Source organism: Silurus aristotelis (assembly GCF_946808225.1).
Source record: "Silurus aristotelis genome assembly, chromosome: 12".
Classification (NCBI taxonomy): Eukaryota; Metazoa; Chordata; class Actinopteri; order Siluriformes; family Siluridae; genus Silurus; species Silurus aristotelis.
The window spans coordinates 16,228,196-16,252,342 of NC_139585.1; the positions used below are offsets into that span (position 1 = coordinate 16,228,196).

Here is a 24,147-nt window from a genome sequence, read left to right on the forward strand (position 1 = left end):
GTTTGTAAAATTAAACTATAAATCTACTTGTTAATTAAAGAGACCTGTTTGAAAGATTGCTTTACTTCTTTGTCTTTTTTGAAAGACTTGTTTGGCCTACTTTTAATATGAGTTACATTGTGTTGAAGTATAGGAAAAGAAGCCATTTTGGTTCATTAGGCCTATTGACTGCCTGCTCAAGGGAGAACAGATAGCTCACTCGGTAAGGTGTTGGTTTATCGATTAGCAGGTCCCCACAAGGTTTGGGGTTCAATCCCAGGCATTGCCAAGTGAAATATTTTAATTTTCTTTTAAAATCTAATAGTTTGTCTACTTTGTTACCTTAAACTATAAATCTACTTGTTAATTAAAGAGCCCTGTTTAAAAGATTGCTTTACTTCTTTGTCTTTTTTGAAAGAATTGTTTGGCCTGCTTTTAATATGAGTTACATTGTGTTGAAGTATTGGAAAAGAAGCTATTTTGGTTCATTAGACCCATTGACTGCTCACACAAGGAAGAAAAGATAGCTCAGTCGGTAAGGTGTTGGTTTATCGATTAGCAGCTCCCCACAAGGTTGAGGGGTTAATCCCAGGCGTTGCCAAGTAACAATTTTTAATTCTCTTTTAAAATCCAATAGTTTGTCTACTTTGTAAAATTAAACTATAAATCTACTTGTTAATTAAAGAGACCTGTTTGAAAGATTGCTTTATTTCTTTGTCTTTTTTGAAAGACTTGTTTGGCCTACTTTCAATATGAGTTACATGGTGTTGAAGTATAGGAAAAGAAGCCAGTTTGGTTCATTAGGCCCATTGACTGCGTGCACAAGGGAGAAAAGATAGCTCAGTCGGTAAAGTGTTGGTTTATCGATCAGCAGGTCCCCACAAGGTTGGATGTTCAAACCCAGGCATTGCCAATTAAAATTTTTTAATTTTCTTTTGAAATCTAATAGTTTGTCTACTTTGTTAAATTAAACTATAAATCTACTTGTTAATTAAAGAGACCTGTTTAAAAGATTGCTTTACTTCTTTGTCTTTTTTGAAAGAATTGTTTGGCCTGCTTTTAATATGAGTTACATTGTGTTGAAGTATAGGAAAAGAAGCCTTTTTGGTTCATTAGGCCCATTGACTGCTAGCACAAGAAAGAAAAGATAGCTCAGTCGGTAAGGTGTTGGTTTATCGATCAGCAGCTCCCCACAAGATTGTGGGTTCAATCCCAGGCATTGCCAAGTAACATTTTTTAATTCTCTTTTGAAATCCAATAGTTTGTCTACTTTGTAAAATTAAACTATAAATCTACTTGTTAATTAAAGAGACCTGTTTAAAAGACTGCTTTATATCTTTGTCTTTTTTGAAAGACTTGTTTGGCCTACTTTCAATATGAGTTACATGGTGTTGAAGTATAGGAAAAGAAGCCATTTTGGTTCATTAGGCCCATTGACTGCAAGCACGAGGAAGAAAAGATTGCTCAGTCGGTAAGGTGTTGGTTTATCGATCAGCAGCTCCCCGCAAGGTTGTGGGTTCAATCCCAGGCATTGCCAAGTAACATTTTTTAATTCTCTTTTGAAATCCAATAGTTTGTCTACTTTGTAAAATTAAACTATAAATCTACTTGTTAATTAAAGAGACCTGTTTGAAAGATTGCTTTACTTCTTTGTCTTTTTTGAAAGACTTGTTTGGCCTACTTTTAATATGAGTTACATTGTGTTGAAGTATTGGAAAAGAAGCCATTTTGGTTCATTAGGCCCATTGACTGCGTGCACAAGGGAGAAAAGATAGCTCACTCGGTAAGGTGTTGGTTTATCGATCAGCAGCTCCCCACAAGGTTAGGGGTTCAATCCCAGGCATTGCCAAGTAAAATATTTTAATTTTCTTTTTAAATCTAATAGTTTGTCTACTTTGTAAAATTAAACTATAAATCTACTTGTTAATTAAAGAGACCTGTTTGAAAGATTGCTTTACTTCTTTGTCTTTTTTGAAAGACTTGTTTGGCCTACTTTTATTGAGTTACATTGTGTTGAAGTATTGGAAAAGAAGCCATTTTGGTTCATTAGGCCCATTGACTGCCTGCAAAAGGGAGAAAAGTTAGCTCAGTCGGTAAGGTGTTGGTTTATCGATCAGCAGGTCCCCACAAGGTTGGGGGTTCAATCCCAGGTATTGCCAAGTAAAATTTTTAATTTTTTTTTTGAAATCCAATAGTTTGTCTACTTTGTAAAATTAAACTATAAATCTACTTGTTAATTAAAGAGACCTGTTTAAAAGATTGCTTTACTTCTTTGTCTTTTTTGAAAGAATTGTTTGGCCTGCTTTTAATATGAGTTACATGGTGTTGAAGTATAGGAAAAGAAGCCATTTTGGTTCATTAGGCCCATTGACTGCCTGCACAAGGGAGAACAGATAGCTCACTCGGTAAGGTGTTGGTTTATCGATCAGCAGGTCCCCACAAGGTTGTGGGTTCAATCCCAGGCATTGGCAAGTAAAATATTTTAATTTTCTTATAAAATATAATAGTTTGTCTTCTTTGTTACCCTAAACTATAAATCTACTTGTTAATTAAAGAGACCTGTTTAAAAGATTGCTTTACTTCTTTGTCTTTTTTGAAAGAATTGTTTGGCCTGCTTTTAATATGAGTTAAATTGTGTTGAAGTATAGGAAAAGAAGCCATTTTGGTTCATTAGGCCCATTAACTGCTAGCACGAGAAAGAAAAGATAGCTCAGTCGGTAAGGTGTTGTTTTATCGATCAGCAGCTCCCCACAAGGTTGTGGGTTCAATCCCAGGCATTGCCAAGTAACATTTTTTAATTCTCTTTTGAAATCCAATAGTTTGTCTACTTTGTAAAATTAAACTATAAATCTACTTGTTAATTAAAGAGACCTGTTTAAAAGATTGCTTTACTTCTTTGTCTTTTTTGAAAGACTTGTTTGGCCTACTTTTAATATGAGTTACATTGTGTTGAAGTATTGGAAAAGAAGCCATTTTGGTTCATTAGGCCCATTGACTGCCTGCACAAGGGAGAAAAGATAGCTCAGTCGGTAAGGTGTTGGTTTATCGATCAGCAGGTCCCCACAAGGTTGGGTGTTCAAACCCATGCATTGCCAATTAAAAATTTTTAATTTTCTTTCGAAATCTAATAGTTTGTCTAGTTTGTAAAATTAAACTATAAATCTACTTGTTAATTAAAGAGACCTGTTTGAAAGATTGCTTTACTTCTTTGTCTTTTTTGAAAGACTTGTTTGGCCTACTTTTAATATGAGTTACATTGTGTTGAAGTATAGGAAAAGAAGCCATTTTGGTTCATTAGGCCCATTGAATGCTAGCACGAGGAAGAAAAGATAGCTCATTCGGTAATGTGTTGGTTTATTGATCAGCAGCTCTCCACAAGGTTGTGGGTTCAATCCCAGGCATTGCCAAGCAACATTTTTTAATTCTCTTTTGAAATCCAATAGTTTGTCTACTTTGTAAAATTAAACTATAAATCTACTTGTTAATTAAAGAGACCTGTTTAAAAGATTGCTTTACTTCTTGTCTTTTTTGAAAGAATTGTTTGGCCTGCTTTTAATATGAGTTACATGGTGTTGAAGTATAGGAAAAGAAGCCATTTTGGTTCATTAGGCCTATTGACTGCCTGCCCAAGGGAGAACAGATAGCTCACTCGGTAAGCTGTTGGTTTATCGATTAGCAGGTCCCCACAAGGTTTGGGGTTCAATCCCAGGCATTGCCAAGTGAAATATTTTAATTTTCTTATAAAATCTAATAGTTTGTCTACTTTGTTTCCTTAATCTATAAATCTACTTTTTAATTAAAGAGCCCTGTTTAAAAGATTGCTTTACTTCTTTGTCTTTTTTGAAAGAATTGTTTGGCCTGCTTTTAATATGAGTTACATTGTGTTGAAGTATAGGAAAAGAAGCCATTTTGGTTCATTAGGCCCATTGACTGCTAGCACAAGAAAGAAAAGATAGCTCAGTCGGTAAGGTGTTGGTTTATCGATCAGCAGCTCCCCACAAGATTGTGGGTTCAATCCCAGGCATTGCCAAGTAACATTTTTTAATTCTCTTTTGAAATCCAATAGTTTGTCTACTTTGTAAAATTAAACTATAAATCTACTTGTTAATTAAAGAGACCTGTTTAAAAGACTGCTTTATATCTTTGTCTTTTTTGAAAGACTTGTTTGGCCTACTTTCAATATGAGTTACATGGTGTTGAAGTATAGGAAAAGAAGCCATTTTGGTTCATTAGGCCCATTGACTGCAAGCACGAGGAAGAAAAGATTGCTCAGTCGGTAAGGTGTTGGTTTATCGATCAGCAGCTCCCCGCAAGGTTGTGGGTTCAATCCCAGGCATTGCCAAGTAACATTTTTTAATTCTCTTTTGAAATCCAATAGTTTGTCTACTTTGTAAAATTAAACTATAAATCTACTTGTTAATTAAAGAGACCTGTTTAAAAGATTGCTTTACTTCTTTGTCTTTTTTGAAAGACTTGTTTGGCCTACTTTTAATATGAGTTACATGGTGTTGAAGTATAGGAAAAGAAGCCATTTTGGTTCATTAGGCCCATTGACTGCCGGCACGCGGGAGAAAAGATAGCTCAGTCGGTAAAGTTTTGGTTTATCGATCAGCAGGTCCCCACAAGGTTTGGGGTTCAATCCCAGGCATTGGCAAGTGAAATATTTTAATTTTCTTATAAAATATAATAGTTTGTCTACTTTGTTACCCTAAACTATAAATCTACTTGTTAATTAAAGAGACCTGTTTGAAAGATTGCTTTACTTCTTTGTCTTATTTGAAAGACTTGTTTGGCCTACTTTCAATATGAGTTAAATGGTGTTGAAGTATAGGAAAAGAAGCCAGTTTGGTTCATTAGGCCCATTGACTGCCTGCACAAGGGAGAAAGGATAGCTCAGTCGGTAAAGTGTTGGTTTATCGATCAGCAGGTCCCCACAAGGTTGGATGTTCAAACCCAGGCATTGCCAATTAAAATTTTTTAATTTTCTTTTGAAATCTAATAGTTTGTCTACTTTGTTAAATTAAACTATAAATCTACTTGTTAATTAAAGAGACCTGTTTAAAAGATTGCTTTACTTTGTCTTTTTTAAAAGACTTGTTTGGCCTACTTTTAATATGAGTTACATTGTGTTGAAGTATAGGAAAAGAAGCCATTTTGGTTCATTAGGCCCATTGACTGCTTGCACATGGGAGAAAAGATAGCTCAGTCGCTAAAGTGTTGGTTAATCGATCAGCAGGTCCCCACAAGGTTGGGTGTTCAAACCCTGGCATTGCCATTTAAAATTTTTTAATTTACTTTTTAAATCTAATAGTTTGTCTACTTTGTAAAATTAAACTATAAATCTACTTGTTAATTAAGACTTGTTTGGCCTACTTTTAATATGAGTTCATTGTGTAGAAGTATTGGAAAAGAAGCCATTTTGGTTCATTAGGCCCATTGACTGCCGGCACGCGGGAGAAAAGATAGCTCAGTCGGTAAAGTTTTGGTTTATCGATCAGCAGGTCCCCACAAGGTTTGGGGTTCAATCCCAGGCATTGGCAAGTGAAATATTTTAATTTTCTTATAAAATATAATAGTTTGTCTACTTTGTTACCCTAAACTATAAATCTACTTGTTAATTAAAGAGACCTGTTTGAAAGATTGCTTTACTTCTTTGTCTTATTTGAAAGACTTGTTTGGCCTACTTTCAATATGAGTTAAATGGTGTTGAAGTATAGGAAAAGAAGCCAGTTTGGTTCATTAGGCCCATTGACTGCCTGCACAAGGGAGAAAGGATAGCTCAGTCGGTAAAGTGTTGGTTTATCGATCACCAGGTCCCCACAAGGTTGGATGTTCAAACCCAGGCATTGCCAATTAAAATTTTTTAATTTTCTTTTGAAATCTAATAGTTTGTCTACTTTGTTAAATTAAACTATAAATCTACTTGTTAATTAAAGAGACCTGTTTAAAAGATTGCTTTACTTTGTCTTTTTTGAAAGACTTGTTTGGCCTACTTTTAATATGAGTTACATTGTGTTGAAGTATAGGAAAAGAAGCCATTTTGGTTCATTAGGCCCATTGACTGCTTGCACATGGGAGAAAAGATAGCTCAGTCGCTAAAGTGTTGGTTAATCGATCAGCAGGTCCCCACAAGGTTGGGTGTTCAAACCCTGGCATTGCCATTTAAAAATTTTTAATTTACTTTTTAAATCTAATAGTTTGTCTACTTTGTAAAATTAAACTATAAATCTACTTGTTAATTAAGACTTGTTTGGCCTACTTTTAATATGAGTTCATTGTGTAGAAGTATTGGAAAAGAAGCCATTTTGGTTCATTAGGCCCATTGACTGCCTGCACAAGGGAGAAAAGATAGCTCACTCGGTAAGGTGTTGGTTTATCGATCAGCAGCTCCCCACAAGGTTGTGGGTTCGATCCCAGGCATTGCCAAGTGAAATATTTTAATTTTCTTATAAAATCTAATAGTTTGTCTACTTTGTTACCTTAAACTATAAATCTACTTGTTAATTAAAAAGACCTGTTTAAAAGATTGCTTTACTTCTTTATCTTTTTTGAAAGAATTGTTTGGCCTGCTTTTAATATGAGTTACATTGTGTTGAAGTATTGGAAAAGAAGCTATTTTGGTTCATTAGGCCCATTGACTGCTCACACAAGGGAGAAAAGATAGCTCAGTCGGTAAGGTGTTGGTTTATCGATCAGCAGGTCCCCACAAGGTTGGGTGTTCAAACCCAGGCATTGCCAATTAAAAATTTTTAATTTTCTTTCGAAATCTAATAGTTTTTCTAGTTTGTAAAATTAAACTATAAATCTACTTGTTAATTAAAGAGACCTGTTTGAAAGATTGCTTTACTTCTTTGTCTTTTTTGAAAGACTTGTTTGGCCTACTTTTAATATGAGTTACATTGTGTTGAAGTATTGGAAAAGAAGCCATTTTGGTTCATTAGGCCCATTGACTGCCTGCACAAGGGAGAAAAGATAGCTCACTCGGTAAGGTGTTGGTTTATCGATCTGCAGCTCCCCACAAGGTTGGGTTTCAATCCCAGGCATTGCCAAGTAAAATATTTTAATTTTCTTTTGAAATCTAATAGTTTGTCTACTTTGTAAAATTAAACTATAAATCTACTTGTTAATTAAAGAGACCTGTTTAAAAGATTGCTTTACTTCTTTGTCTTTTTTGAAAGAATTGTTTGGCCTGCTTTTAATATGAGTTACATGGTGTTGAAGTATAGGAAAAGAAGCCATTTTGGTTCATTAGGCCTATTGACTGCCTGCACAAGGGAGAAAAGATAGCTCAGTCGGTAAGGTGTTGGTTTATCGATTAGCAGGTCCCCACAAGGATGTGGGTTCAATCCCAGGCATTGCCAAGCAACATTTTTTAATTCTCTTTTGAAATCCAATAGTTTGTCTACTTTGTAAAATTAAACTATGAATCTACTTGTTAAATAAAGAGACCTGTTTAAAAGACTGCTTTACTTCTTTGTCTTTTTTGAAAGAATTGTTTGGCCTGCTTTTAATATGAGTTACATTGTGTTGAAGTATTGGAAAAGAAGCTATTTTGGTTCATTAGGCCCATTGACTGCTCACACAAGGGAGAAAAGATAGCTCAGTCGGTAAGGTGTTGTTTATCGATCAGCAGGTCCCCACAAGGTTGGATGTTCAAACCCAGGCATTGCCAATTAAACTTTTTTAATTTTCTTTTTAAATCTAATAGTTTGTCTACTTTGTTAAATTAAACTATAAATCTACTTGTTAATTAAAGAGACCTGTTTGAAACATTGATTTACTTCTTTGTCTTTTTTGAAAGACTTGTTTGGCCTACTTTTAATATGAGTTACATGGTGTTGAAGTATTGGAAAAGAAGCCATTTTGGTTCATTAGGCCCATTGACTGCCTGCACAAGGGAGAAAAGATAGCTCAGTCGGTAAGGTGTTTGTTTATCGATCAGCAGGTCCCCACAAGGTTGGGGGTTCAATCCCAGGCATTGCCAAGTAAAATATCTTAATTTTCTTTTTAAATCTAATAGTTTGTCTACTTTGTAAAATTAAACTATAAATCTACTTGTTAATTAAAGAGACCTGTTTAAAAGATTGCTTTACTTCTTTGTCTTTTTTGAAAGAATTGTTTGGCCTGCTTTTAATATGAGTTACATTGTGTTGAAGTATTGGAAAAGAAGCTATTTTGGTTCATTAGGCCCATTGACTGTTTACACAAGGGAGAAAAGATAGCTCAGTCGGTAAGGTGTTGGTTTATCGAACAGCAGGTCCCCACAAGGTCGGGGATTCAATCCCATGCATTGCAAAATAAATTTTTTTAATTTTCTTTTGAAATCTTATAGTTTGTCTACTTTGTAAAATTAAACTATAAATCTACTTGTTAATTAAAGAGACCTGTTTAAAAGATTGCTTTACTTTGTCTTTTTTGAAAGACTTGTTTGGCCTACTTTTAATATGAGTTACATGGTGTTGAAGTATAGGAAAAGAAGCCATTTTGGTTTATTAGGCCCATTGACTGGCTGTACATGGGAGAAAAGATAGCTCACTCGGTAAGGTGTTGGTTTATCGATCAGCAGGTCCCCACAAGGTTTGGGGTTCAATCCCAGGCATTGGCAAGTAAATTATTAAAATTTTCTTTTAAAATCTAATAGTTTGTCTACTTTGTTACCCTAAACTATATTTCTACTTGTTAATTAAAGAGACCTGTTTAAAAGATTGCTTTATTTCTATGTCTTTTTTTGAAAGACTTGTTTGGTCTACTTTTAAAGAGTTACAAAGGGTTGAAGTATAGGAAAAGAAGCCATTTTGGTTCATTAGGCCCATAGACTGCTTGCACACGGGAGAAAAGATAGCTCAGTCGATATGGCGTTGGTTTATCGATCAGCAGCTTCCTCCAAGGTTGGTGGTTCAATCCCAGGCATTGCCAAGTAACATTTTTTAATTCTCTTTTGAAATCTTATAGTTTGTCTACTTTGTAAAATTAAACTATAAATCTACTTGTTAATTAAGAGACCTGTTTAAAAGACTGCTTTATTTCTTTGTCTTTTTTAAAAGTCTTGTTTGGCCTACTTTTAATGAGTAACATGGTGTTGAAGTATAGGAAAATAAGCCATTTTGGTTCATTAGGCCCATTGACTGCTTGCACAAGGGAGAAAATGTAGCTCAGTCGGTAAGGTATTGGTTTATCGATTAGCAGGTCCCCACAAGGTTGAGGGTTCATTGCCAAGTAAAATTTTTTAATTTTCTTTTGAAATCTAATAGTTTGTCCACTTTGTAAAATTAAACTATAAATCTACTTGTTAATTAAAGAGACCTGTTTAAAAGATTTCTTTTCTTCTTTGTCTTTTTTGAAAGACTTGTTTGGCCTACTTTTAAAGAGTTACAAAGGGTTGAATTATAGGAAAAGAAGCCATGTTGGTTCATTAGGCCCATTGACTGCTTGCACAAAGGAGAAAAGATAGCTCAGTTGGTAGGTGTTGGTTTATCGATCAGCAGGTCCCCACAAGGATGGGGATTCAATCCCTGGCATTGCAAAGTAAAATTTTTTACTTTTCTTTTGAAATCTAATAGTTTGTCTACTTTGTAAAATTGAATTATAAATCTACTTGTTAATTAAAGAGACCTGTTTAAAAGACTGCTTTACTTCTTTGTCTTTTTTGAAAGACTTGTTTGGCCTACTTTTAATATGAGTTACATGGTGTTGAAGTATAAGAAAAGATAGCTCAGTCGGTAAGGTGTTGGTTTATCTGTCAATAGGTCCCCACCAGTTTGGGGACTCAATCCCATGCATTGCCAAGTAAAATATAATAGTTTGTGAAATTAATTCATAAATCTACTTGTTAATTAAAGCGACCTGCTTAAAAGATTGTTTTTTTTATTTGTCTTTTTTGAAAGACTTGTTTGGCCTACTTTTAATATGAGTTACTTGGTATTGAAACATAGTAAAACAACCCATGTTGGTTCATTAGGCCCAATGACTGCTTGGAGAAAGTAGAATAGATAGCTCAGTCAGTTAGTTGTTGTTTTATCAATCAGCACATCCACACAAGGTTGGGGGTTCAATCCCTGGTTTTGCCAAGTCAACATTTTAAATTCTTTTTTGAAAACTAATAGTTTGTCTACTTCATGAAATTAAACTGTAAATCTACTTTTTAATTAAAGAGACCTGTTTAGAAAGATTGCTTTATTTCTTTGTGTTTTTTGAAAGACTTGTTTGACCTACTTTTAATATGAGTTACATGTTGTTGAAGTATAGGAAAAGAAGCCATTTTGGTTCATTAGGCCTATGTGCAAGCCTTCAAACAAATCTGCAAAACTAAATCTTATCCCAGGCCCTCCGAAATTTGAGCGAGGCAAAGTGGAACTCTCTGCAACTTCTTCCCTTTGCTAAAGATGTGAAAAAAGACCACAAGCACTGATCCACTTTAGATGATCAGACATTATTCATCAGATTGCTCAAAGCTGTGGAGCAGAACACCCTGAAGTGTTATCCTCCACTAGACTGAGAAAGCACATGGCCACTATGTCTAAGGTCCTTAATTTGAAAGATAATAGATGACCTTGCTGACTTTTTAGGACACGACAGCATGGTGCATCAGCAGTGCTAAATGCAACCTGAAGGTACATTACAGCTGGCGAAGATAAGTAAAGTTCTTCTAGCCATGGATAGAGAACAACTATCTCAATTCAAAGGAAGGAATCTAGATGAGATCCAGATTAATTAAAACAGGCCTGAGTAAATATATATGTTTTAAAAATCTCAAATTCCATGTTATAATTAACAGGAACACCACTGTTGGTTATAGATTCTTTGATGGATGTAGCAGTTAAAAAAATATTTTTCCATTTATTTAGCTATAATCATTTTCTCTGTGGTTGCTGTGTTTACTATAGAGAGTACTAATGGACAGTGAAGGATCAGACTCTGAAAACAAGAAAGAAAACGATGCTTCACCTCCACCCTTAAATTCTGCACGTATGTAGTCAGCTAATGTTTTGAATAATGGGAACGCTAGAGGCGAAATGATATGTTATAAGTCACTTTTATTACAATTATTAATTACTTTTATTTCATTCAGGATCTTTACAAAACCCATGGAGAAAGTGATTACAGAGGAGATCCAGGCTGAGGAAAAGACTCTAATGACTACATAAGTTCTGGCAATGGCTTTTCGCAAGAATCTTCTTCTCTTCACACGAAAGTATTTAAAGAAAAACATTAACTGGTAAGTACTATTTAACTGGCAATTTCTATACTATTCAAGATTTTCTCTTCTATCATCAGTCTTCTCCCTGCAACAAACAAAATTTAGTTATGGGTCTTTGAATGATGCTGGTCTTCGTACGAACTTCAGCACTTCGGACAACGCCTTTGGCGTCAGGCATCACCCTGATGATTCTGCCTAACATCCAGGAGTTTCTTGGAAGGAACGAATCTGCAACGAGGACAACATCTCCAACCTTGAACCTTCTCTTTAAGCTGAGCCATTTTTGCCGTTCTTGCAAAAGCGACAGCGGCCAGAACAGATCTGCCATATACAGGTAGTCGCCCACTTACGACCTATGAAACTTACCATTTTTTTACCATTCGACTTTACGACCACAATCGCTAGCCGCGGCGTACGTTTTTTTTTTTTTACCAGCTTCCGGCATAATTTTACAGTACTGTACTGAGCTGAGCTGTACAGTACTGTAATGATGCCGGAAGCTGGTACGCACTGTCGTATGCCGTGGCTAGCTGTACATATAGCCTACTCTACTTACGACCAAACCGTGTTACGACCGGTCTGTCGGTCCCAATCGTGGTCGTTAGTCGACGATTACCTGTATTCTAATTGTCTCCAACGTCGACAGGCGTAGACATCATCCTTAGCGAACACACCAGGTGAAAAACTAGGCTGTGTTCTCAACGCGAGTAGATGATTCGGCGTCAGAGGCTCGAGGTCATGATGCTCTCAACTTTGCATGTAGTCCTTCCTCTTCTAAGAGCTGTTGCTTCACAACAGAGCTCAGCACTTTTCTCACTGTACGGATTTGACGCTCCCAGATACTGCCGTGATGAGACACAGCAGGCGGGTTAAAAATCCATTGCACACCCTTTCTGAGCACGACTTCGTTGATATGAGACTGATCCAGCTCTGCCAATGCCTCATGCAGCTCTTGTTTAGTGCCAACAAAGTTGGTGCCTTTGTCAGAACGAATAATTGACACTTGACCTCTTCTGGCTTGAAAACGCCATATGCCATTAATATAGGAATCAGTGTCAAGAGTATGGGCTACTTCTATATGCACTGCCCTGACAGTTAAACATGTGAAGAGCACTTTATAACGCTTAACCTTTGCACGTCCTCCTCTGACCTCCAAAGGTTCAAAATAATCTACAAGGTGTTGGTGAAGGGTGTTGGTGAAGGGTGGTTTGTCGGGAAGTAGGCGGTCCTGTGGCAGATCCACCATTTTCTGCTCTCCTGCCTTTGTATGTAGTCTTTTGCAGAGTTTGCACTCTGAAATCACTTTTCTCATCACAAGATGTGGTTCCTACCACCATGTCAACACTCTTAATGGATGTGGTGGAGAATGAGGTAAGCTATTCTGTGCTGTTTATGCAGAATGGCAGGATGCCTGGCCTCCTCAGGCATTCAACTTCTTTTCGATGGAAACTAGGCCCCTGAAAACAGCTTTCAATGAAGCTCTGGATCTTCAAACCTCTGGAAGCCTGATCTGCTGGGTTTTGTGAGGTGTTGACATACTTCCAACAAGTATGTGGTGTGTGTGTGTGTGTGTGTGTGTGTGTGTGTGTGTGTGTGTGTGTGTGTGTGTGTGTGTGTGTGTGTGTGTGTGTGTGTGTTGAAATGTACATGAAACCTCTAGAGCAAAGCCTCATCTCAGCACAGCCCACATTGAGATATAAAGAATGGCCAACTTCCTGCACAGATATATATATATATATATAAAACAATTCCACTAATTGTATCTGCATCTGTATAATCTTCCAAATATCTACATCTGTATCTATTTCTATTTTCTTAAACTGGTTTTTAATAATAAGTAAAAAGCTTTCTTTCGGCTTCTCCCATTAGGGGGTCACCACAGCAGATTATCCGTATTCATGATAAGCATGTTTGATTTGGCATATGTTTTTACGCTGGATGCCCTTTCTAATGCAACCCTCCGCATTTATCCTGGCTTGGGACCGACACTAAGAGTGCACTGGCTTATGCAACCCTAATGGCTGGGGTTGGTCCCCTGACCAGGGACCAAACCCGGGCCATAGCAGTGAGAGCGCCACCTCCTAACCACTAGACCACCAGGGAATACATTAATAATAAGTAAATATAGAATATAATATTTTAAAAGGTTTTTTATTTAATTCAAATAAAGTTTATTTACACACAAACAGAGATAAGTTGTCCGGTGCAAAATGTATGAACAGCGTGTGCTATACAGAGTGGCAACTTTATACATAGAACTTCTATAAAAATACATTTCAGACCTGTTGTATCGAAATGTGTTTTGGTATTTTTTTTAGACATAAGTAGGTGTTTAAGTAAGACAATTTGAGCACTTGAATGACCATAGATTTATATTTCGAATCTGCTCTGTAGATCTGTATCTGTTTAGAACATATGTCTGCAATAAAAATAATTCTGTATCTAGCAAATACCAAAATATAATGTATGAAAATGTGAAAATGTGTTTGTAAATGTTGTACAATGTAAATGTTTGTAAATTATAAAAAAAAAAATTCAAATAAATTGTTTTCTATCACCAGATGACTCTCTTTTTTCAATATCTTGACAGCACCTTTTTTTCTCTTTTACTGACTTCTGAAACTGTCAGGGGTTGAATGTGTGCAGTGCTGTCTGAATCTGAATAAGAATTTTAAGGCCTCTTCCAAATAAATCAAAGATATTTGACTTCTTATCTTACTGCTATTTGAAGATTATTTTAAGCACTATTTATTATTTAAGATCTTCTGAGAATTCAAGAAAAATATTTCACAAAAAATATTTAAAATCTTTCTCAAAAAATATTTCTTGGGATTTCAAATCATGTAAGCTAGTTTTTAGGCTTTGACACTGGGAAGGATCAGAGTGACTCAAAATACTCACAGTCATCGGGCTAAAATAAAAAACACTTTTACTGCAATATGGTGTATTTTTATTTCATTTACTCAGTACCTAAGGCATGAGAATTTGTTTCCTTGTTGTCTCCAAACTTTCAAGCGAATTTGAATGAAATTTATAATATGATGATTGCAGCTTCTGGCATCACCGTAGTCATATGACAGCTAACAAAATGACACCAACTAGTTACAATTTCTATAAATAGTACATGAGATTAAGGTAGGGAAGTGAAGAGATAGTAGACAGTACTAGAGATAGTAAATATAAGCGATGTGAGTGAATAGGAAAGATAGAAGTTAATAAGAACATATGGTAAACCCGACTGGCACTTCTGTCTCGCTCTACATCCCCTTTGATCTACCCAAGAAAAAAAAAAGAAACATTCACAGGATATACACGCTTCAGAGCTTCTTTTGCCTCAATAGCAGGGCCAGCTCCACTTTTGATCAGACAAGTACCCTGTTCTCATGTGTCCTCCAAGCATCTCTTACCATCAAGTCAAAGCCATATCTTAATAATCTAAATCTGCCTAAATTACATTGTAGTTTGATTATATAAATGCATCCTAGATATTTTTGGGCTATCTGTAATCATGTGAGTGCTCTAGTTACTGCACCTCAGCATGGGAGGATAACACTGAATAAGCAGAGAGATAGGGTTCTATGCGAAGGATTTTTTTTTTACTTCTGCACCCACACACACTCTCTCACACTGCAGTACAAAAATTCAAGCTCACCCAGAAAGTCTTTACAGATTAGCTGTGATTTCAACCTACCAACACGACATATTTTTTCAGATCCATATATATCTGCCTTCAGTTTTTTGCTAGCAGTGTGACGCATAACGTATACATTTGCAACCTAAAACTGGTAAACAGATGAATGTAAAAAAAAAAAAAAGAAAAATAGGTTAACTTTTTTTTTTTTTTTTTTTAATGGTTCATAAACAATAATAATGTTTACAACAATTGTGATGTAATTAAACAGAGAAGGTAAAATGAGAATTTCTTACCTGCTAATGATCAGAAGGAAGACTACCAAGCCCAAAGGGCTGCATGAACACATGGCTGCTGGAGTCACAAATGTCTGTCTGAAAGATAAATGTAAAAAATCAAGATTTTGAGTAAGTGCGTATGTGATTGTGAGGTTTTAATTGAAACCCATGGCATTGTAGTGCTTTATTAAGCATTACTATAGTTGGAATACATACTGTAAAAAAAATTATACAGGGTATTTAGTAGCAAGTCTAATACAATTTTAATACAGTGGAACCCGGTTATGTCGCCGGCCTAGGGGTTGCCAAAAAGCATTGAGATAACCGATGATCGAGACAAACGAAAACCAATATGGCGGCAATATATTAACGTGCTTGAAATTTCTTTATGTACATGATGTGCGTTAATAAATGAGAATATACATGCACGTGTTTTTGGAGGTTTTTTTACACAACTGCCGCGATTTGTTTGATGAAGGCATGCTATAAAAATGTACATACAGGTTTGTTAACAACAAAAGGCATATGTACACCAACTAACAGCAGAGATTTACCAGTATACAATACAAACCACCGTTGATTCTCGATACAAACCTTTATTATATTCTCCAACATTGCAAACACAAAGATCGCTCACAAAATCACAAAAAACATGCGGGGTGTAGTTCGTTTTTACAAAAAGCTAACCTGTGTCAAAATGAAATTCTCGAGTCATTTCACTCTGACACAACTCTAAAAAGTATCCTACACTTCCAACAAAGCTTCTGTAAGGCTTGATTTTTCCACCACTTCCGCGAGTTCTTCTGCGGCTGCACAGTGCCGTCTCACTACCGTATTTTCGCGTATATAAGACGCACCCTGGGTGAGGGGTATGTAAAACTTTCTATAAGATGCCTCTTATATACGCAAAAATACGGTAGTGAGATGGTGACGTGGCAAAAGCCAGCAATTGGTCATGGGGATCGAGATAACCGACGTTAAGTGGCTAATTTGCCCCCCTTGCGTTCGAGATATTAGGGTTCGGCGACATAAAATAATCGACATAACCGATGAGAAAATGCTAAGACAAAGCGAGAATTTGGCGGTTCCACTTCAAAAACGTCAACTTATTAGGGTTGGCGAGTTAACCGAGGTCGAGATAAGTGGGTTCGACTGTAGATCATTTAAATAAAACTTAGATTTAGATAAAATCATTTAAATAGATTAAACTGTAAGCTGTTACATTACTGTCAAATCATTATTGACTTTTCAATTGCATGTTTTTATTATATTTATTAATTATTTATTCACTCTATTTATTTTTCTCTTACACAAATTTAGTGTTTTATCATGTTTAAAACTGTAAAAATGTAGGCACATGCTCAGGGGTATTATATAGGTAAAGCATCTATAAAACAAACGTGAGTTACACTTATCTAAGTAAAATGCAATGGTTTCTGCTTTATTAATAGCTTTCTAACTTAATTAATAGAATAATACTAATTTCATTTCATTACTGACAACACTGCGAAATTAAAATATGAGAAGTACATTAGATGCCCATGAACTCATTGATGATCTCCCAGTTGCCTAATAGGTATTCAAAGCCTACATATAATCAAGACCACTGCCAATGCTAGTAATGTTGCCAATACTAGTAATGTGTTTATGATCATAACAGGGTACACTTAGGTATATGGACCACCTCCTTTCAGGTATAATCCTATGTTATTACTTTTTTGGAATGCCAACTGCATTCATTTTCATCTACTCTGTGTGAAATAGTAATTTCTATTAACGAGCATTAGAGCACAGATGCCCAAACTGGGGCCTTATAATACTATAAGTTTCACTGAACTAGAAAACATAAAAAATACAACTGCATTAGTTAAGCAAATTACAGAGTTTTAAATGTAAATTTATTTATTTCTAAATATAAGGAAATCATGAATGAGGGACATAACCAATATTATATTACAGTTTCGTATAATGCAACATTTATTTTCAACCCACAGCCCTCAAATAACAAGTTTGATTTTTGTCCCTTTTTAGGAAAAGTTTGCCACCTCTGCTTTGGAGTCAATAATCGTAGCTTTCTTTGAGGGAAACTTTAAATAAATTAAAACCTATAGTGTGGCATTTTGTTGCTCATCCTCTAGGTCAGGGGTCACCAACATGGTGCCCGCGGGCACCGGGTCGAACGCAAGGACCACATGAGTCACCCGCAGGCCTTTTCAAAAAATGGCTGTTTCCTACCTTGTTAAATCATTGTTGATAATTATTGTGAGAAATCATTAACATGATCAGTGTCTTCACATAGATCAGGTGTGTCAAACTCAGGCCAGCGGGCCAAATTCGGCCCGACATAGAATTATATCCGGCCCGTGAGATCATTTTATATAGTTTTATTATTATTGTTATTAATAGCTCCGCGATATGAAGCGCTGATAACACAAACTACAGATCCCATAATGCAGCGCTTCAGCTGCCTTGCCGAACGCTAGGCTACCTGGTAACATTCCAGCGTCAATCAAGTCAAGCTTCTGTTGATGTATTTAACCCTATTGTAAAGTTATTGTCAAGCCCCTCACAATGGCCAAGATAAAAGTTGATTCTGAAAACAGAGCCTTTCAAAACTGATAGACGGCTGAATATATGTTTACTGACACTGCCCGTAAACCTGTGTGTCTTATTTGTGGAGCGAATGTGGCTGTAATTAAGGAATTGAATTTAAGACGGCACTACGAGACAAAACATCAGGATAAGCTGAAAACCTGAATGCGGAGCAGAAAGTAGAAGAGTTAAAGAAGAATCAGACATTTCAGCAGACATTTTTCTCCAGAGCACAATCACAAAGTGAAGCTGTTGTGAAAGCAAAAATCAGCCCGGCCATTTACCGAGGGAGAGTTTCTGAAGAGCTGCATGATGAAGGTGTGAGACGTCTTGTGTTTGACAGGAGATATATTTATGGAGAGCAAAATATTTTAAGTTATTTGAAGTTTAAGATTATTTTTATAAAATGGCATAAGAGCAAAGAAATCTGATTGTTTTGATACGTTGTTATTTTACCGTTTACTTAAAAGCACAATTTTTATTGAATTTTTCAGGTTTTTTTCGCAGCATGTTCATATTTCTAACTTGTATAATATTGACAGAAGATATTTATATGGAGAGCAAAATATTTTAAGTTATTTAAAGTTAAAGTTTATTTATTCTGGAATAATATTTCTGTCTGTTTTTATTCATATTCATGTTCAAAAAACATTGTTTTAGCGTGTTCAATAAATGTTTATCCTGTTTGGCCCGGCGACCTAAAGAGTGCTTTGAGTTTTGGCCCCCTGTGCAATTGAGTTTGACACCCCTGACATAGATGAATATCATTAATTATTAATCTTCTTCTTCTTTCGACTTCTCCCATTAGGGGTCGCCACAGCGAATCATCCGTCTCCATACCATCCTGTCCTCTACATCTGCCTCTTTCACACCAACTACCTGCATGTCTTCCCTCACCACATCCATAAACCTCCTTCTTGGTCTTCCTCTTTTCCTCCTTTCTACTGATATGTCCCTCCTCTGCACATGTCCAAACCATCTCAATCTTACCTCCTCACTTTGTCTCCGAAACGTCCTACATGTGCTGTCCCTCTAATAAACTAATTTCTAATCCTGTTCATGCTCGTCACTCCTAATCGAAAACCTCCACATATTCAGCTCTGCTACCTCCAGCTCCACCTCGGGTCTTTTACTAAATGCCACTGTCTCTACCTGTGTGCACCTATTATACGTATCATTAATTATTAATAATAACATATAATTAAAGGTAAATTTAGCAAATTTGTTATTTTAAAAGTGTGTATTAAACTGGTAGCCCTTCACATTAATCAGTACCCGAAAAGTAGCTCTCAGTGTCAAAAAGGTTGGTGACCCCTGCTCTAGGTTCACTGACCAACCAAATTAGAATGAAGAAGTGAAACATTTTTTTTAACTATTCATCATTTAGTTTAAGGTAGCATTAGCAAATATACACTTTGGCTCAGAAAAAGAATAGATCAAAATAGTACAAAATACCAGTACAAAAAATGTTTTCCATTTTTTCTCAATAACCAATCATCTACTTAGATTAAGTGAACCTAATTTCAAACCTTCCACTGAAAGATGTTTGTATTTTCTCTTCTCAAACAAAGATCAATGCCATTAACTAAAACTGAACACCCTGAACAAAATATAAACACCCTGAATCTATATTAGGTTCAATTAATCTGAAGCCCTTCATTAGTTCTACAGAAGTCAGTAATACAGAATTGGCTAAAGTATTTGATAAGATGAATATTTGAAATACTTCTCTTTATGTTCATGCTATTACTCTTATGAAATAATGTTTTCATCCAGTAAACACCACTAGAAATAATAATAAAAATTATTATTGTTATTATTATCATTATTAGTGAACTTAGAAACTCATCTGCAATTTCACTGGCTGCTTATACAAGGTTTTTTTTTTTTTTTACTTTTTTTAATTGCACATTTTCTGCTATTTTGAGTCTATTTTGAGTGCAGACTGAATCTCTGCTCACTCTTCTAATACCAGGATCACCACACAGAAGACATCAGAAACACACAAACATAGGCACACGCACACATGCACACACACAAACCACCTCCTCACTATAGCCCCTATCCTCAAGACATTTAAACACAACACACACACACACACACACACACACACACACACACACACACACACACACACACACAGACCTAAAAGTAGAAAAATGTACTCTGCATACATAGACAAATACACAAATCTAATCATAGTCCAGAAAACCCTTATTTTAATTCTCACTGGGACTTATCTGTAATCAAATTGTGACTATAACTACAGTACAAAAAAAAAATCAGTCCAAACCAAAATTATATCAGTCATTCTTATTGTGCATACACACCCTGTCACATTCCACTTTGATTCATCGCTTTTCCTAGATACCTCTGTGCAGGGTCTAAACTTCCTGCTTGCAAAGTCTTCCCACACAGACATCATAGCTAACTTCAGAGCGTTTAATTCGATTTTTTTGTTATTATTTATTATTTTTAGACTTCTAGTTCTTGCTGCCTCACAGCTTTTTTTTTTTTACATGAACAGTGCAGAGACAGCAGGGAGCTGATCAAAAAACAGAGAGCGACAGAGACATTAATAAGTGGTAACACAAAATTGTCTCCCAAGGCACACTAAATTTATACAAATGAGCTTCAGGCAAGCAGGTAGTGCATGTCTGACATCAAATTCAGCTCCACAAAAGTACAGAACATCATTTAAATACAGGACACATACATTTTAAAGATAAATATTTAATGCTTCTAAATGTAATATTCATGATCGAGCAAAAGCCTGAGCTTGGCCTATGTGCCCCCAGGAGAGTGTGTTATGTGCTTATCTAATAGGTCTGCACTGTCTTAGCACTTGTGGTAGTCCTGAAAAAACTGCTGTCTGCCCAGATACAATGTGTGATCTAACAATTCTATAGCTTGTCTAAGGCATTGTTAACATATCAGTTTCTCTCAGATGGCTACAGGTTGGAGACAATTGGGAGCTTTTTATTTAGTGTAACATTTGAGAAAGTCTGTGAGGAAAAAGAGACCTTATAGCAGAGCTACCCGAAGGCAAGACAAGTCAAACTTTCTGCTTGGCTCCCAAAAAACACCAATAGTCCTTAAAATCCCTGTAGCTACACAGAGCCACAGATGCATGCACTACCCTTTTTTCAGCCATTAACTTGCGGTGATTACTTTATAAACCTGACAATAAAAATGTGAAAGACAGAAGCTAGAGTATCTAGGTCAGCATGAACGCCTGAAATATAAAAACATCTAACTACCTCTGCAGGTTTTTCTTACTTGCAGCCTACGATATCCCTCATAATATATGTGGGATGTGCATACTCACTTCTGCCCTCAAGAAGGTATTAAATTATTAATGCTACTGAAACTACATCTGAGAGTTTAAATAAAAACTCTTATTTTACTAGTTGTTGGGAAGATTATTCACCTTTAAACTTTAAAGCTTTTTAGTACATATTATTCATGTTTCTTTTTTTAACGATAAAGAAATTAGATCAGGTTATGGCAAATTACAAGGAAACGCAACTTAAACTAAACTAAAATATAGTCAACAAATGAACAGGATTAAAACTGTGACATGATATGCATTGTGTTAAATATGTTAAAATTGGTCCAAAACATAAAAAGTTTAAGGTTTGGCAACCCAGCTCCATCTGCTCATGAAACCCTGATGTATGGAAAACAAAATTCAAAGTGTGACTCATACTACATGACACTGGTATTATTTCAGGAGCATCCGCAAATTTTCAACCAGTACCAGATTGTAATGTGAAACTTGAGGTTTTTCATGCTTCTCTTTTCAAACATTATGACATCATGTAATATTAGAAATATAACAGCATTTAGACCACACTAACTATAACGATTGTTAGAAATATTTACATACTCTAGTCCTGAAATTATTTCATCTACTCTGTCAAAATATTTAGCTTAATCAGCTTTTTAGCAGCTACCAGCAAAAAAAAACAAAAAAAAAAAACAGGTTAAACCATGTAAACTGGTACACCAGCTTTGCCACCTGGTAAGTGCTGGAAAGTTTCTAAATTGCCTCTAGTTTTGCTAATTCAGTAATATGGAATATGCTTTAATAACTAGAGCAATACATGTGATTAGTGTGGTAGATTAAAGTTTTTACAACTAATTTGATAGAAACTCTCTCATGGAAATGCATCCAGTATATTAATAACTGGTGTACAAATAAGCTATAAATAAATAATATGTGTATGTGAAGCAAATGTTTTGAGAGCAAAATATCAAATTACAAAAGCATCAATTTTGTTTAGTTATAAGGTGATTTTTTTATTTTATCAAAATAATTGTCTTTTGCAAGAGATATTAAATAAATTCCTTATCTTTTCATTTTCAATCATAAATAAATGTATCAAGATTTTTGAGTTAAGCATGTTCATTATCTGTTAATGATTGTATTGTAAAGTTAATGTTGGATTTTTTTTTTATGCATAAAGACAAATTTATTAAACCTTTCCAAATTTTTAAGTAAACTGGAGTTATTTATTTCATTAAGATTCTCGAAACATAAGAACACATTACATTATTGTGAATTACATTTTATTTTGCTTTAATCTTTGGAAAAACATCGATAGCATGTGCATATATTTAAAATGGCAATGACTCATTGAATTAATGCAATGAAATGTGCATGTAAATAAACAAACTGGTTTGTGTTGTTGGATACCTCTACTGATGCTAGTCTAAAAAAACAATAATTCTGCCAGAATCAAATGCATTATCTTGGACATTTATTACCAAATGCACCTAAATGAGCTGGAAAATCTAACCAGGTGAGATACTGTAGTCTGCAAATCTTGGCCTGCATTTTGGCAATATAAAAGCCACATTAAACATTCTAAATCTCAGGGAACTGTCAGGTGCCATGTGAAAGAATTTGCAAGCAGTTTTAGTTGAAAACAGACAAGTAGCAGCGTGTAGGCTTTTTTTTTTTTGCACTTGTTGGTTCTCCCCTCAAACCCTGTTTATGCCTCCCAAAATTCAACCATTTGGAAATAAATAATTTGATATCCCAAGACACGTTTGCGCAAACGCACACAGTCGCACGCAAATGTTTGCATCGTTACATAAAATGTTATATAATCTAGAATATCTGTTGAACACAATTTTGATTAAAATGCATTTAACTTCTGACTGTACACCAAATCAATGGCACCCGTTTTACTGAAACCGAAGGAGAAAGCTCCCTACTTACATTTTAAAGTCGTTCACGCGCGTGCATGTCCAAACTGAACCACCGGTGCCGCGTCAAATAACAGCGCGCGCTCCTCCGTTCAGGCTCTGTGCGTCATTTGCTTCAGTCATCTCTATATATTTATATAATTTTCCCATTTAAAGCAACATTCCACTTGTTTTTCCTGTCTTTTAATCACAATAAAACAACCTGAAGTGTGGATAAGAAATGAGGGTAACCGCAGTGTTAGAGGAAAGCTCGAGTTTCGTTTGCGTTAAAATATGCGTCCGCCGGGCTCGCGCTCAAAATCCACCGTATACTCACATACTAGACAGTATGTGTAAATAGTGTGTAATATAAATGCAATGCTTTAGTACTAAACTCGGAATAGGCAATCATCTGCTTACAGTAACATCTGCACTGCCATGCTAATGAGTATATGGAGATAGTATAGTGTCAGTAGCACTCTAATGCATGCTACTGTTTTTACAGGAGGGTATCATACAGTTTAAATATGGTACAGAGGGGCTGCATCCAACACTACTATATTGGCAACTTCATTATTTCAGAGTAATACGTCATAATGTGACTTCTCACCAAGGTTAGGAAGAAGAGGAGGAAGATGCTTACAGAGACGACAGGAAAAGGAGAAGTATAGGAAGGTGGAGGTTCGGGTTGGTGCTTTAAATGTTAGTACTATGACTGGCAAAGGGAAAGAGTTAGCTGATATGATGTAATGGAGAAAGGTAGACATGTGTGTTCAGGAGAACAAGTGGAAAGGGAGTAAGGCCAGGAACATTGGAGGTGGGTTTAAACTGTTCTATCATGGTGTGGATAGAAAGAGAAATTGTGTAGGTGTGGTTCAGAAGGAAGAGTACATTAAGAGTGTAGTGGAGGTGATGAAAGTTTCTGAAAAGGTTATGAACTTGAAGCTGAAAGTTTAAGGAGTGATGATAAATGTCATCAGTGCTTATGCTCCACAAGTGGGCTGTGAGATGGAGGAAAAGGAACGATTCTGGAGTGAGTAAAATTAAGTGGCAGATGGTGTGCTTAGGAATGAACAATTGGTGACTGGGGCAGATTTAAATGGCAATGTAGGTGAAGGGATCAGAGGTGAGGAGGTGATGGGTAGGTATGGCTTTAAGGAGAGGAATGTGGAAGGGCAGATGGTGATAGATTTTGCTGATAGAGGATGGAAATGGCAGTGGTGAACACTTATTTTAAGAAGAAGGAGGGTGACGTATAAGAGTGGAGGAAGAGTGGT

The 24,147-nt window shown here is 35.8% G+C and overlaps 1 protein-coding gene across 1 annotated transcript in view; it reads right to left on the bottom strand.

Moving 5' to 3' along the window:
• The window catches only part of gabrz (gamma-aminobutyric acid type A receptor subunit zeta), a 294,285-nt gene extending 270,881 nt beyond the window's left edge, over window positions 1–23,404 (bottom strand). Inside the window, exons 1-3 of the mRNA XM_083557326.1 lie at window positions 23,208–23,404; window positions 22,905–23,093; window positions 15,104–15,181 (exon numbers count right to left, since the gene is read on the bottom strand). Coding sequence (XP_083413452.1) covers window positions 15,104–15,156 — 53 coding nt within the window. The 5' untranslated portion in view covers window positions 15,157–15,181; window positions 22,905–23,093; window positions 23,208–23,404. The remainder of the gene's footprint in view (window positions 1–15,103; window positions 15,182–22,904; window positions 23,094–23,207) is intronic.
• Between the last annotated feature and the right edge of the window lie 743 nt (window positions 23,405–24,147).